The sequence below is a fragment of the Erinaceus europaeus genome, chromosome 9, assembly GCF_950295315.1.
Source record: "Erinaceus europaeus chromosome 9, mEriEur2.1, whole genome shotgun sequence".
Taxonomy (NCBI): Eukaryota; Metazoa; Chordata; class Mammalia; order Eulipotyphla; family Erinaceidae; genus Erinaceus; species Erinaceus europaeus.
Window position 1 is genome coordinate 112,237,689 of NC_080170.1, and position 16,270 is coordinate 112,253,958.

The following is a 16,270-nucleotide window of genomic DNA, read 5'->3' on the forward strand; positions in this document are numbered from 1 at the left end:
CATATGGTGGCATGGGAGATTGAACCTGGAACTTCGGAGTCTCAGGTATGAGAATCTCTTTGCGTAACCATTATGCTATTCACTCCCGTCCTGTCTCTTTCTTTCTTTCTTCTTCTTTTTTTACACCAACCTTTTCAAAATAGGGATTGTGTCTGATTCTAGGGAATCAAAATCTGGGGAAGTGCTTGGCATCTATTCAAGTCGGAAGGGAAAGATCGACCACCGAGGATTTTATAGATGCCAAATACGGTCGGGTACAAGGAGAGTACCGGACCTCGCCATCAAAAAAGACACACAGAAATCTAATAAAGCCAAAAGAGAAGACAGAAGAGTAGAGTTCTCTGTTGTTGTTTTTTTTAAATCAGAGCACTACTCAGCTCAGTCTTATGGTGATGCTGAGGATTGAACCTAGAACTTCCAATCTCAGGCATGAGAAACAGGACTGGAAAAAACTGAAGCGATCTTCCACTTCCCTGGCTTCCCCTCCCCTACCAGGGCTTTTTTGGAAAGTTCCAGAAAGGATTGAGAAGCTCTACGTGACATCATCACGCCCTACGTGACATCATCACGCCCTAGGGCGACCGCTTCAGAGACCACCCGACGCTCTCCTTTTCCCGCCTCACAGAGCGCCTGCGAGAGGGGTTGGGCCCAGTGAAGGGTGTGGGCTTACATCACTTCCTGTTCTGGCCGTAGGGCGGGGCCAAGAAAGCGCGCGTTCTGGGAGTGGGCCGGGAGGCCTTAAATAGCGCCGCGTCACCTCCGGCAGCCTTAGAGCCGGTGCGGAGGTGCTGGGGAGCGTTCCTGTTTCCTGCGGTTTGCGAGCCGGTGCGTCCCGCGAGGCTGCGGCGGACGGAGCCTCGTTAACTGAAGGCCCGAGAGGTTGGCAGCCTCCGTTGAAGCACATCGAACGGCGGCGGCGGCGACAGCTGGGAATCATGAGTGACAGCGGCGAACAGAACTACGGCGAACGGGTACGTGGAGGTGGTGCGGGCGGGCGGGCGGGCGGCTGTGTGGTCTCAGCTTCTTGCCTCTTTCCAGGCCCGTCGGCCTCGAAGCGGACGGTAAAGAGCGGAGTCTGAGGCCGGGAGGGCTGGAACCCGGGTCTCGCTACCACCCCTCCCCGCGGAGAACGTCTTTCGTTGGTGAAGGAGGCCAGCGGCGGGCGTAGCTTGGCTAGTGCCGGAGACGGCAGGGTTGTGGTTTTCTGAGGGTTTTTTTTTTTTCTCCCCCGCTCCCCCTTATAAGTGAAGGAAAGCTTAAAAATGGCCGCTGGGTCCCCCTCGCAGTTGGGGGAGGGGAGCGTGTCTTATTTCGCCGTTGCTCTCCTGCGAAGCCTCGCCGCAGCCATCTTGGACGGCGGGTTGGGCGCGCTGCCAGAGGCACAAAATGGCGGAGCGGCGGCGAGTTCGCGCGCGCCGGCCGGCGCCTCCCGGGCCGCGTGGGGGAGGGGCGCGGGGAAGGCGCGTCTGCGAGCCCGGAGCGCGTGTCGGAGGGGCCGCCTCGGGCGTGCTCAGGCTCCTTGCCTGGGTGGGGGCGGGGCGTCCGAGAGCGGGCTGAGTTCTGGGCCCGTTGGCCGCGGGCATGGCGCTCTTGTGTGAAATGACGGCTTCTGCCTTTGCCCGCAAAACGGGCTCCTCCCCGACCAAAAGCATGGCCAGAAATAAGAGAGGAGACCTGCGCGTGAGCTTCTGGGGAGCGGTTCCCCCCCACCCCCCGTTAGTATATCTAGAAGAAATTGGCGGGCGCCGTCGTTTCCTTTGTTGAGGCCGGTGGTGTGTGGTGGTTGGTGGTGTGTGGACCGTGAAGTCGCCACCTCCCAAACGTGGGTGCAGAAGAGTGTCGGTGCGATGCAATTTGCAGCGTCTCCAGGGTGAGACGAGCAGGAAGTGGCTGTGGGGTGTAAGCTTGGCGGAACTGGGCGTTATTTCCAGGCTTGAGGTGGTGGTAAAAGGTAGAACGCCATAGAAATAAGACTGGGTGCTGGGGCGTTTTCACGGCTGCTGCTTTGCTTGTTCAGGCTTTTCCTTGCAGATTTCGCTTTAAACGCTCCAGAGCGGTTGTAGGGTAAATACATCCATTTTCAACTGCCGTGGATTTCATACAAAACGACCAGGGAGGACAGGGTTGTTTGTTTGTTTGTTTTTGAAGTGTTAGTCGACATGTTTTACCGAAGACATGGGCGTAGGTCCTGGCTTTATTTCTCATGATCAATAATTAGGAGTTTCTGAATTGTGTTTTTCTTTTTACTGGTAAAACACATTATTAGGGTCTTTTCATACTGCTTCCGGTGACTTAGATATTTGCTGGAGAGAAAATAAAGCAGCGTGCTAATGTTTTTGTTTGGTGTGCTGGTTGCTTCCTGTTAGTACCGCTTTGCTTTGCTCTCCTTTCCAGAGCACTGGTATTGCTGGAGATTAAATTTGGGACCGTTAGTTTATCGGCCTTGAAAAGCTTTTTGCATAACCATTATGCTCTCTCTCCAGTTAGTGTTTTGAACCCTGAAGGATAAAACCAGAAAGAAGCTTGGGGCCTCAATGCTTGAAAAGGCCGAGTAAAATATTCAGATCTGATTGGCCAAAAGTTTAATTTGAGAAGTGCTGAAAGCAGTGAAATCCCTGCATTCAGGGTCATCTTGAATTTATGAAGAGACTGTCATTTGAAATGACTGATCTAATCTGTTACTACTGTACTTGCCTTCAGAATCTGGAATCTTTATCAGCAATGAAAGATAAAACCACTCCCAACGTTTTTTTTTTAATTTTTTTTTTTATTTAAGAAAGGATTAATTAACAAAACCATAGGGTAGGAGGGGTACAACTCCACACAATTCCCACCGCCCAATCTCCATATCCCACCCCTCCCCCGATAGCTTTCCCATTCTCTATCCCTCTGGGAGCATGGACCCAGGGTCATTGACCACTCCCAACTTTTATATACACTTAAGAGTGCCTTGAGAGGTAAAGTGTGAAATACACTATCCTGAATTTAGTCAGACATCAGGTTTTAGTTGCATATCTAAAACTGGTCTCTATGTTTTCTTGTCTCTTTTTTAAACGTGTAGAAGTTAGAATCTTGCTTTCAGATCCTCCTCCTCACAGGTTCCCCCCCCCCCTTGTCTTGCAAAGGGCTTTGTGTGTACCTCAGGTTTTTAGTTTGTTTTTTAGATCTAGGAGAGAGGAGTAGGGAGAGGGTAGAGGAGACACCACAGTATGTTTGACACCTTGTGGAGTGCAATGTATGCAACAAAAGGCACTTTCTGCACATTTTACCCTGTCACAAATTTCGAAGGATAAGAATGAATGGTGGAGTTAATAGCAGGCACATTTAAAGCTGCCTGGTAATGTCTGGGGTGGTGGACTTTATGGTCCTGTAGTGGTCACTCTTTAGATTTAGGAAGTTAGTGTGCTTGGACTTAAATAGCTTTTTTTTTTTTTAACCAGAGCACTGTTTAGTTCTGGCTTATGGTGGTGCCAGGAATTGAACCTGGGACTTTGGAGCCTCAGGCGTGAGAGTCTGTTTCTGTTTGCATAACCATTATGCTATCTGTCCTCCGCCCTTAAATAGCTATTGTATCAGAGCACTGCTTAGCTCTGGCTTGAGGTGGTGCAGGGGATTGGACCTTGGGACTTTGGAGTCTCAGGCATGAAAGTCTCTTTGCATAACCATTATGCTATCTACCCCTGCCCCTTATTTTACTTCAGGTGATTTTTAATTCTTGGCAAGCTCTCATGGTTATAGGAGCAAGCAGAGAAGAATGGTAGAATATTAACTTTTGTAGATTTGATCTTGGGTGGGGTATGTTATAGTTAGTCTTGGTTTGTGTACAGTTAAATAGCATTTGCAATGCGATCCCATCAAAACTGCCGTTCAGATTCTGCCCTTTTTCTTTTCCACTTAAATGTGGGATTGTCTAATTTCAGTTCTTAGCTGCTAGTTAGAACTTCAAAACTAAAACATGTCTATTTCTTTGTAAAGATTGGTGGCCACTGCAGCATTCTTACAGTAAAGGATTGAAACTATGTAAAGTGAGAAAATAGTTTGCTTTGTGTTTGAGTGTGAGTCTGGTAGGTCTCTTAAACCAGGTTGAAGACTATTTCCCTAATTTTAGTTAATGTTTTAATATGTGGGTATTGTTTGGGACTAGGAGTGACTTTGCAATTGAAGTGATTACAAGGTAAGTACTATCGGTATACTCAAGTTTAGAGAGAAAATCAGGTGGAGTTAAATGGAATTCAGTTTGCCTCCCTTTATCTCCAGTAAAATCCAAATTCTAGTAGTACTCGTTTTGCTGTAGAGGGCTATGCCTATATCTTTTTCTATTGATATATTTTTACCCATAATTATAACATTTGCTTACAAATGGTGTGGGGGGGCAGTGTTTTAGGAATCACTATTTTAGTGTGGATGTGGGATATAGAGTTAGTATTGTCAATTAATCTTGATTTAAAGCTTCAGATCCATAAACAGTTCTTCTGTAAAAAATTGGTATTCAAGATTCCCCCAAGATGTTTGCATTGGGTTTTGGCAATCATAGGTTATTTTTATCATTTGCTCTATGACAGCATGAATGTGAGAACCCCAATCTGCATTGATTTTTGTGCTTAAGGAGCATTTTTCTGAAAATTTTTGGTGTATTGAATGTTTCATGAATATAAAATTAAAGTTCTGTGGTGTTTTTGCAAGGAATTTCTTAAAAGCTTGAGTTTATAACTGATTAAGGCATGTGGTGGTAGTATTTTAGAGAATATTATTCCTTATTCCAACCTTCTAAGTAGCAGGGGGTGGAGGAGTCATTGATGGGATCTTTATCAGGATCAAGGTTTTCTTTGTGTCCTTGTCCTCCTTGAGCCCTCCATTTAAAAAAAATACTCTCAATGAATGCACAGTCTCAGTGTTTTGTGAATGGAGTTGTGTGATCCTTGAAGTTATTTTAATAAATAGATGGTGATTATTATGATTTATTTCATAGTATCTTTAAAAAAAAGCCAGCACTGTGGTGAGTCTTTGGTATATAAAGCCTCTACTTCTAAGAACTGAGTTGAAATCTTAATCTTTATCCAGTAGTAAACTCTAAAAGGTTAGGAAAGGATAATAGAACAGCAGGGAGGCATAAATTAAAAAGTTGTAGTAGACATTTGTCCTCCACTCCAGTAAGCCTTCTGCCTACCTAATCTTTAGGAGGAAACCTGCTTGGGCATTCTGATTCCATGATTACATTTGCATTGCCAGCAAAAATTTCCCATTACATTTTAGTGGTGGGTAGTAAGAAAAAACCAATTAACCTACACTCTTTAAAAGTTGCTCAAACCCCCCACCCCCCATTATAAACAATGACTAGGAAAAAAAAACAGAAAGCTGTTTGTTTAAAGAAGACTAACATTTCCACAATAGCCATGGTTGTCTATATGCCCAGATAGGTCTAAAAATTTCTATTCCATAGAGGAAGTAAGACAGGAAATGATTGGTAGTTAAATGAAAGATCATAAGGTGAATGGATGTAGGAAAACCATTATGTTCTATGAAGGCAACATTTTTGTATATAGTGTGAGATGAGCTGGGATTTTCTTTCAGTCTTGCCACCTTTGAAGAGGGTTTCCATCTTTAGGCAGAATATAATTCTGTTCTTCAAGGGGGGGATTTAGGAAATTTTTTAATGTTGGATTGAAGCTTATTTTGCTTTCTTGCATAGCTGCTTATATAATGGTTGGTTAGATTTTGCATTATGGTAGTTCATACTCTAAAAATCTCACCAAGCTTTCTAGGGGTGGGTTGGGCACTTACAGTCCAAACATTGAGATTTCCCTCTGTCTTGTTTTTGTTTTGTTTTTAAATATGCAGTACAAAATTGTGTGGCATTCCTTGGCCTTTTAAACTTACTTTGTAAGTTTCTAGGACCCTGAGCCTTGTCATTGTGCAAATGAATTGTCTTAGCTTTCCTTTCTCTTACACTTTTGTGTTAACTTGCTGTTTTCAGATTAGAATGTTTTGACACTTGACATCTTCTATTGATAAATGCAATAAGAAGTGTGAAATGTAGTGAGTTCTTAAAATTATAGGTGAACAGTAAATGTTCAGTTGTGCACTTCGCATTCAACTTAAGCATGATAAATCTATTAATGGAGTAGACCAAAAGACTAGTTTCATTTCTTTTCTTTTTTTTTTTAGCTGCATATTCTAGTTTTTTAAAAAGAACCAAAACGAGGGAATATTTTTTCTAGTTTCAGTTTTGGCACTGGATTTTATCCTGGAGTTTTAAAATATTCTTCATCCTGTTCTTTTTCTATTAAGGTTAATGTTGAAGAAGGAAAATGCGGAAGTCGTCATTTGACAAGTTTTGTAAATGAGTGTTTGAAGCTCAGGAATAAGTGAAGCTGAAATTTGAAAAAAATAAAAGAAAGAATGCATGCTAATTATCAGACCAGAAGTCCCACTTGTAGAATATTGAGCAATTTGTGTGAAGTGGGGAAGATGAAAGAAGTCAGAATTTGAAACGGAAGAATGAAGAAAAGAAATAAAAATGAAGTTAAGATAAGAAGTAATCTGGAATCAGAAAGCACTACGCTAAGTAATTACTAGTCTGTTTATGTGTCCCTGTATATTTTGCTAAACATGCATGCATTATTTGTTTAAGAGAAAATATATACAGGGTAAAGAAGTGCCTTCCAGGGGAAATGTATGAATTAATTAGGTAATTCAGTTTCACTTCTTAGTCAAATGATGGAAATGAATATTTAAAAAATAAGCCATTGCAGTCAGGCAGGAATGAGGTTTCCAGCATGGGTTGTCTTCCTGTTGTTTTCTCCAGATCTTTCATCTAATTGCTGGTCCTGGGGCATGAGTAAGTACCTCCAGAGTTGGGACTGGTGGTTGCCACATCCCCAGACTTACAATGGACTGATCCCTCATTCAGTACTAAGCAGCAGGTAGATACAGTTGTCATGGTTTTCTGTAATAAAGTATGGTACCAGGATGGCTAATAGAACTAACACCCTCAATCCAAACAATACAATGAGCAGGATAGTTCCTTTAGGCATTAGAAACATTACTTTGCAGATGTGCTTAATTCATAGGGGTGGTTAATTCTTTGTTCGATGTTTGTTTTGGTGAGTGACTGGAGTTTCTGCCAAAGTACAGGCTAATAAGCAAGTAAATGGTGTATCTACTCAAAGTGGCAATAGTATTATGTGCTTTATTCAGAAATCACTTTGTTCCCTTTGATTTTCTGCTGTCATTCCTCTTATACATTTATCAGGGTAAATTTGCTAAGCTTTCCCACTGATAATATACTGGGAAAATAGGCCAAAAGATTCTGTTACCTGCATTTTTATTTTTGTTTAGTAAATTGAAGGCTCAATTGATGTGTCCCTCAGTTGAATAGGACAAGTACACATCAACATAATACACAGATGTATCCGTTCTAGAAGTGAGGTCAACCTAAATACTTTCCCCTGAAAGTCGTCAGATCTTAAAACACTTGGGGAAGTGATTTTAAATGACATTTTAACATTTCTTGAAGGCTTTTTTTTTTTTTTTTTTTTTAAAGACATTAGGGTCAACTCAGTTGTATGGGGTAATTTTTTAAAAATACACCAAAGATTCTAGTATTTGGTATGGTTGGGGGAAAAAATGACTGCCACATATAAAAGAACTTTGAAATAATATAATTCAATTAGTCAGGTTAAGTATAAGGTCAGGGTAGCATGAGTGCTAGTGAAACACCCTTGAGGTTTTTTATTCTAAGTGCCTTCCCTCCTCAGTACATTAAAAAGGTAAGGGTGGGGAGTCAGGCTGTAGTGCAGCGGGTTAAGCGCAGGTGGCACTAAGCACAAGGACCCGCATAAGGTCCTTGCTCCCCACCTGCAGGGGTGTCGCTTCACAAGCGGTGAAACAGGTCTTGCAGGTGTCTATCTTTCTCTCCCTCTCTGTCTTCCCCTTCCCCTCTCCATTTCTCTCTGTCCTATCCAACAACGACAACAATAATAACTACAACAATAAAACAAGGGCAACAAAAGGGAATAAATAAAAGTAAATATTAAAAAAAAAAAGGTAAGGGTGAGAGACAATCCTTCCCTTTGTGCCAGGCAGTGAAGTCCATAGCCCAAGAGTTGTAATATCAAAGAGAAGGTGATCCAGAATTTATTGGGGGAAGGGAGGACTTGTTAAGGGTTATGTCCTAGGCTACAAATGCTTTCCCTTATAGCAGGCAAACTGCTTTAGGAGCAATCTTGGCTTTCTGTTTTCCTTTCCATTATACTTTAGGCTATAATAACTGGTTTCTATTAAATTGCTTAAATAGCCCAGGAGGTGGCTCAGTGGCTAAAGTATTGGACTTCAAAGCATGAGGTTCTGAGTTTAGTACCCAGCATGCATGATCCAGAGTGGCTCTGTTGGAGATCTTGTTTCTCTGGTGAGGTGCACACGTTTCTGCTCTTAAGCCATAGCAATTACTTCCTCATAAAGTCCGTAGTACCTTTAGTTTCTTTTATTTCACAGAAACTACTAGTATAAGAAAACACTTTGTCCAGCAAACTGGATTGGATTGTGCTTATAGATGTACTCAACTTTTTTTGTGTATGTGTGTTAAAGGCAGCTGTTCTCACTAATTGGAGAACTTGTCTGAGGCTCTGCACACCTGGGGTTCCCACACCACTGTAACCAGAGCTGTATAGTGCTTTAAAGAAAAGTTACTCTATTGAGACATGGAAGAATCTATCATACACAATGTCAGTTTATGGGATGATTTTATTGTAAAAGTTACTTGCAGAAGTGTAACCATATAATTCTGAAAGGATTGGTGTGGGCTGTCCCAAGATGAGAGACATGTCTGCACCACATTTTAAAATGAGTTTGAGATCTTGCTGTTACTTTAGGGCCTGAGAATCAGATTTTATATTTTAGAATTACTGTTCCTTGGCCATTATCATCTTACTGTGTTGGCAGCTTAGGAATTTTTTTTTATAGGCTGTAAATCAAATACCATATTTTAAGTGTTTGGGGCATTAAGATCTGTGTCTTATGCCTTTAAAGAATTATGGTCTCATGATTATTGACCTGTAGTTTCAGTGTTGCTTCTTACTTGGTCCTTATGACTAACTTTAAAGTTTCTTATGACGCAAAACATTTATGCTCTGTCTGGAGAAGATTCAGGGCTGTTTTATCATGTGTAGACTTAGGTGATTTTGCCTCAGATGAACTGGCTGAAAGATTCACTGGGTGTTCTTTTCATTAGTGCTTCTCTTTTGGAACCTTGAAATTTTCCTGATCCATTTCTTACTATATATGTATACATTCTCAGCGGATCAGTTGACTCTGAGCCATTCAGTTACTGATGAGTTAGTTGTCCTATTTGTGGATTTCGTTGCTAGTTTCACTGGACTATTTGTATCACCTGGACAGGCTTTTCTTGACAATCCTTGGTTCTTTTTCTGGATGAGGAGCCTTGGTTTTTTTTTTTTTTTTTTTCTTTATAAAATGTATTTATTAGCAGAGTGGAGAGAGTGAAAACATGATATGGCACATGTGATGCCAAGGACCTCATGCCTGAGAGTCCAGTGCTCTATCCACTGCACCACTTCGGGCTACATCAATGAATTCATGTAACTTTTGAACTTATCCTTTCCTTGTTCCCCATCAGTTTGCTGCTTCAACTTCATTTGACTAAGACTCACATTCCTGCCGTAGCTCTGTTCTGGTTCCTTAGTGGCTTTCCTCTAGTTTTCTGCTTTACTCTAGGACTTAAAATATTGTCCATATATCTCTTCCCCATCAATGATAAATAAAACTTGAAGAGTTGAGGTCTAATAAAAATTGTCATGGGTTTTGAATTATGTAAGATTTGATTGTAGTTTGATAGAAACATAGGTACAAAAATACAGGTGTCAGTAGTTTCCTATCCTAGTTAAACATTCCCAAAAATCTAGGCTCTGAACAACTCCCTGATTTAATGCCCCTTCCTGAAGAGAATGGGTGGGTTCTTTTAACTTTACCCCTGCTACAAAACAGTGGATGTCGATTTAATGATAGCAGGTGTAGTAATTTCATGCTTGAACCATTTACTTTTGAAGGAAATCACATTCCCTCAACCATTATCTCAACAGCAGTTTATTTGTTTTTAAAGTTGCCCAGAAGTATACAAATTAAACTTTATACATCTACATGTAGGAATCCCGTTCTGCTTCCAGAAGTGGAAGTGCTCATGGATCTGGGAAATCTGCAAGGCATACTCCTGCAAGGTCTCGCTCCAAGGAAGACTCCAGACGTTCCAGATCAAAGTCCAGGTCCAGATCTGAATCTAGGTAAGATTTTTTTCCCTTTATTTTTTTATTTATTGAGAAACAGAGAGAGAAAACCAGGCATCACCCTCGTACCTGTGCTGCCAGGGATTGAATTCAGGACCTCATGCTTGATGGTCCAGTGCTTTATTCACTGCACCACCTCCTGGACCACTTCCCTTTATTTACTAGAGACAGAAATTAAGGTGGGGGGGAAGAGAAAAAGAGACGAGACACCTGCAACACTGCTTCACACTTCTGAAGCTTGAGCCCAGGTCTTCTGAGAACTGTAATAATGTAAGTGTTCAACCGGGAAACACAAGCAGTGGCACAGCAGGTTAAGCCCACATAATGTGAAACCAAGGACGAGCATATGGATCCCGCTCCAAACCCCACCTCTCCACCTGCAACAAAAATAAAAATATAAGTGCCCAACCAGCTGCAGCATCACCTGGCCCCTTCCCTGTTATTTATTTAGCTTTTCCAATGTGTGTTTTTGTAAAGTATGAAAATAATGTAATGTGTTGGTCTATTTAGTATTGATCCTAGAAATGAACTTAATTGTAAATTACAGAAGACCAAGTGATTTAGAGCCAACCCTGGGCTTTGAATTTAAAGAATTTAAAGTCCATAACCTTGACTCCTTTTGTCTTCCAGATCTAGATCCAGAAGAAGTTCTCGAAGGCATTACACAAGGTCACGGTCTCGGTCACGTTCCCATAGACGATCCCGTAGCAGGTCTTACAGTCGAGATTATAGAAGACGGCACAGTCACAGTCATTCTCCTATGTCTACTCGAAGGCGTCATGTTGGGAATCGGGTATGTTGAAACATTGTTTTGGGGGTGTGTGTGTGTGATTAAATAGTGAATTACAAAACCGTAAGATAATGGATCTAATTCCACATCAGCCCCATTTCCAGGGTTGTGTGTGAAAAATTGGTTTTGAGGTTTTTGTTGTAATTTTCCTGTTAAACTTAAAGTGTTGAAAAAAGAACACAGCACCAAGCTGTGGTGCCATAGCATCTGCTAGTGAATGCCAAGGCTAGAACCTGAATCTCACGGTGGCAAGTCATGTGCCATACCCAGTAAGCTTTTCAGCTCAGGAGTCTGTTCAGAGGGGTCAATGATGTCCCCATCACCCCCACCCACCTTAGCTGTAGAGGTGGCTTATTGGTGGAGTGCAGGATGATGTCCTAAAATGTCACATTACTAGAAATAAGTCAGTTGTCTATTGCCTATAATGTTGGTACATCACTTTATAACATAGTAACACATGTTCCTTAGTAATAGTGCCCCAATTAGAATTCAAAGTTTTCCTTGGCCTGACATTTAAGCAAATTTTATTAAGGTGCAGATCATGTTTCCCTTCTTTTTAACTTAATTTTGATGTGACTTTACAAAAATCTTTAAATTTATAACCCATTCATTTTCTTTCTATTTCTAGGCTAATCCTGACCCCAATTGTTGTCTTGGAGTGTTCGGACTAAGTTTATACACTACAGAACGAGATCTAAGAGAGGTGTTCTCTAAATACGGCCCCATTGCTGATGTATCTATTGTATATGACCAACAGTCCAGGCGGTCAAGAGGATTTGCTTTTGTGTATTTTGAAAATGTGGATGATGCCAAGGAAGTAAGTAAATTATTTAGTTTGTGGGGGTCAGGTGGTAGCGCAGCCTGTCTTCCCCTCCTCTATTTCTCTCTGTCCTACCCAACAACAACAATAATCAACGATAAGACGAGGACAACAAAAGGGAGAAAAATGGTCTCCAGCAGCAGTTGAATCTTGGTGTAGGCACCAAGCATGACCCTGGAGGCAAAAGAGATTATTTGTTTTATTTACATAAAGCATAGTGCTATAAACTCCTAGGCACAGGTGTTTGGATAGCTTCTGCAGTAAAGGTGAAGTTAATTGAAGTAACTACGGTTCTGTAGCAATTTTCCTCCCAATAAAATGTTTTAAGCTTTCTTTGAATCTTGGAGGTGTTAGTCATAACTTTTCAGCTTTGCATTTTAAAAAGCTATGAATAGCCAGGATATTTATTTATACCTACATGTGTGTTTTTCCCCTAGGCTAAAGAACGTGCCAATGGAATGGAACTTGATGGACGTAGGATCAGAGTTGACTTTTCTATAACAAAAAGACCACATACTCCAACACCTGGGATTTACATGGGGAGACCTACTTAGTAAGTTTTAAAATATTTATGTATTAGAGGCAGAAATTCAGAGAGGGAGGGAGATACCTGCAGCCCTACTTAACTACTCATGAAGCTTGGCCCCCTAATAAGTTTATTTTCAATGGAAAGATTTGATTAGTAGTAGTCCACTACCTTGAAGAAATAAGGAGCAGTAATGGCTTGTCTTAACTTGCCAAAGTACAGAAGGTCATTCTTATAGGGTCAGAAGTAAGACCAAAAACACTGCTCACCACATAAGCCTCCTCCCTACAGATGGGCACGAGGGACTTGAACCCAAGTCCTCACACACTAATCTGTAATTGCTCCTCCCACCCCCGTTTTTTTTTAATTCAAGGATGAATTAAATTGATCATGTCCCATTTGTTATATTATTTCTAGTGGCAGCTCACGACGACGGGATTACTACGACAGGGGATATGATCGAGGCTATGATGATCGTGACTACTATAGCAGATCATACAGGTAAGTTCTAGACCTCAATTGCAACAGAATATAAAGCCGTAATCTTCAGAGTGCTGTTACCCTTCAAAGGTTTAGTTTTTATTGGTTTTTGTGGAAGTTTTTAACATATATTCTTTAAAAATGTATGTTTTTCTGCCTTCAGAGGAGGTGGTGGTGGTGGAGGAGGATGGAGAGCTGCTCAAGACAGGGATCAGATTTACAGGTATGATAGAAGTTTATGTGTAGGGTGTGAGGCAGGAGCACAGTGGGTTAAGCAGGTGTCTATCTTTCTCTCCCCCTCTGCCCTCCCCTCTCCATTTCTCTCTGTCCTTTCCAACAACAAAAGGAAAAAAGTTTATTAAAATTTTTTTTAGAGTTTTGTGTGTATGTTTGGTGTGTGGTGGTTGGTTTTGGTTTTAACCAGAGCACTGTTCAGCTCTGGCTTATGGTGGTGCAGGGGATTAAACCTGGGATTTTGAAGGCTCGGGCATGAATGTTCTACCCTCTGCCTTTTTTTTTTTTTTAATAGGAATAATTTTTAACATTGTTCCTTAATGATGTAAACATAAATAAGTCGTTCATTGATGCCTGGAAAACTTGATGATTTTTTAATTTGTTTACAGAAGACGGTCACCATCACCTTACTATAGTCGTGGTGGATACAGATCACGATCCAGATCTCGATCATACTCTCCTCGTAAGTTAAATCATTTTGCTCTTAAATTGTGATAATTTGCTCCCTGGATTAAAAAATCACAACCTATCTTCAGAAGAATAGGTTTCCTTTAAACTGCATTATGTCCTCATCTTCTCACACTTTCCCCTCCCACAGGCGTGGGGATGCATGAATAACCCTGGCTATCCTTTCTCTTGTTGATAGTTAAAAGGCCCTGTTATGTGGTATGAGAAGTCAAATATATGTAACAGTTCTCTTGATTAAAACAGTTCTCTTTTCTCCACAGGTCGCTACTAAAGCATGAAGTTGAAGGAAAACTTTTCTGAAACCTGCCCTATAGTTGGGATATTGTTTGTGGACAATATTTTTATTGTCTTCTGTTTAAAAAGTGAACAGTGCCTAGTGAAGTTAGGTGACTTTTACACCTTTTATGATGACTACTTTTGGTGGAGTTGAAATGCTGTTTTCATTCTGCATATGTGTAGTTTGGTGCTTTGTTCAAAGTTAAGTGTTTTCAGAAAAGTATGTTTTGCATGTATTTTTTTACAGTCTAAATTTCGACTGCTGAGAAGTTTCTATTGTACAAAAACTTTCATTTAAAAGGTTTTTCTACTGAATCCAGGGTATTCTGAAGATCGACTCCTGTGTGTAAAATGCTACCAAATGGCAAAAAAGCAACAATAAAGTTTGGTTTTTACTTTCTAACATAAGCCGTTAGTAAAACTGTTCAGATTAGTAATTTCAGGACAAAAAATTGCCCATTTCCCCCCTCCAGTTCATAAGACATACCAAACTTACTACACCTGCAACTAAGTGTGTTAATTATGCTCTGTAACCTTTACTGCTAGCTAGTATTAGAACTTCAGTCCAGCAACTGCTTAATGCTTATATAAATGTGGATTTGTCCGCCTTTATGTAATCTGTATTACATAGCAGGGAGTAAGAAGAGTTCTAATGATGTATGCCTTACAAAGGCTACTTCTTAAAGCTGTTTTAAGGGGATAATGGTATTTCAACCAATTCTCAGCAACTAACAATACATTCCACCACAAATGTACTCTGGTTCTTCTAGCTGTCGGGTTATATGAAAGCACTGGGTTCTTCAGAGTTTGTGAACAGAGAAGGGAACACACTACACCTGTGTTATGTATCAACTGAAGACTTAAGCCTGTTCATTTTTTAAATATTTTCAGGTCCTTTGCTTACCAAAGGAAGCCAAATTTACTCAAATGTTTTGAGAACTGTTTAAATAAACACAAATGAAAAGAAAAAGACTGGTACAACTCCGTTACATAGATTTTTTTGTTTTATAAAAAATCGTGTAGTTTTCAGTTCTTGCTGCAATGTCCTTTGGGCTGGGATACATCCTTTTCTTTGTCATTGGATTTTGTTTTATTTAATGTATGTACATTCCCTGCCATTGAGAGTGAATGACTAGGTGTTGGAATGATCATCTCTTAAAAAATGGCATTAAATAGCTCTGGTCTCCACATTTATCCTAGAAGACATGTTCTCTGTTGTTTCTTCTGAGTTTAAATTATTTCCATTTTCTAAGGTTCTTTTCATAGGCAAGTAACTTAATTTTGCCAGCATATGTAATGCAAACATGCAGTGTGCCCAAGGTGTTTTCTGAAGCACTTTGCACATATTTAGACTACTGCAATCATGTAGAGTAATTAATCTTGCTTCTAACTGCCCTTATTAAAGGGCAGTATTCAGACTTAAGAACTGGGTGGTCTCAGCCCACAGTCTGTGCACACATGGTTTACACCATCTGCCTCTAATCTTGGTAACCAGATGATTGCAGATACTGGTGATGGAGCATAAGCAGTATTTGTGGGCCTTAATTTGCTAAGCATACTGGACATTTTGTTTCACATATGCTTAGTTCATTACATAACTAATTAACATTCATTTGACTATGTAAAAATGAATACCAGGAGTGTGTTCCAGACAGTGGATTTGAATACACTGGAAATTATTCAATTTTTTAAGATAAGAATACTTTGTTCTGTCACCATAGTACCAAAAGCTTTACAAGAAGAAAATACATGACACTATCATGAATGTAAAAATCAACATCGGTCCAGGATAGCTCACCATACACTAGGTGGAAACATGCGTCATTTATGAATGGTGAAAAGCTACCACTGTTGGTAGTTCTTGTCCTTCCTGAAATTTAAAAAGTCAAATGGTCCACAAAAATTTGAACTGCAAAGGCCTTTCATAAATACATGCAGATCAGATCAAGTAATGTATATAGAATTTAAGGAGGCCAGGCAGTTTCTCTGTCCTAAACAAAATTGGGCCTCCAGGAGCAGTGGATTCATAATGCTGGCACTGAGCCCCAGCAATAACCCTGAAGACAAATTCAAAACATGGGATTCCCCCACTCCCCAAGGTGTCTTTCTCAGGCAATTCTGAAGAGATCAACTTGCTTTCTTTCGTACCTGCATCACTCAGCTGTTCTCTCTGAAACTCACCCACCTGCAGCTCGGACCATGATAAACGTGTTGCCAAAGACACAGATTTCCTAAAAATCTGCACTTGACCTGAGTGCTGTTGAGTTTGACACCTCCCTGTCCTACCTCAGTCATTTGAGCACAACCCAAAACAGCCTGTTGCTGACACAATCTGGCTTGCTGCCTAGGCTCCCTGGTAGCTATTTTTTAGTATGTAC

At 40.8% G+C, this 16,270-nt stretch overlaps 1 protein-coding gene and 1 long non-coding RNA gene across 3 annotated transcripts; both read left to right on the plus strand.

Annotated features, from left to right (window-relative positions):
- Window positions 1-698: 698 nt before the first annotated feature.
- Window positions 699-15,094, plus strand: TRA2B (transformer 2 beta homolog). 2 transcript variants are annotated; one of them, XM_007519776.2, is made up of 9 exons: window positions 699-971; window positions 10,162-10,295; window positions 10,929-11,091; window positions 11,717-11,905; window positions 12,346-12,461; window positions 12,852-12,935; window positions 13,078-13,137; window positions 13,538-13,611; window positions 13,877-15,094. In XM_007519776.2, exons 1-9 carry the CDS (start codon window positions 936-938, stop codon window positions 13,885-13,887), a joined length of 867 nt encoding a protein of 288 aa, XP_007519838.1. In that variant the 5' UTR covers window positions 699-935; the 3' UTR covers window positions 13,888-15,094. The 2 variants fall into 2 exon arrangements, with proteins under 2 accessions (XP_007519838.1, XP_016042211.1); XM_016186725.2 differs by having other exon boundaries at window positions 754-971; window positions 13,541-13,611.
- On the plus strand, window positions 6,572-9,581 carry LOC132540486 (uncharacterized). The gene is made up of 2 exons (XR_009551691.1): window positions 6,572-7,769; window positions 8,047-9,581. It is a non-coding gene; the product is annotated as an uncharacterized LOC132540486 (long non-coding RNA).
- Window positions 15,095-16,270: the final 1,176 nt, after the last annotated feature.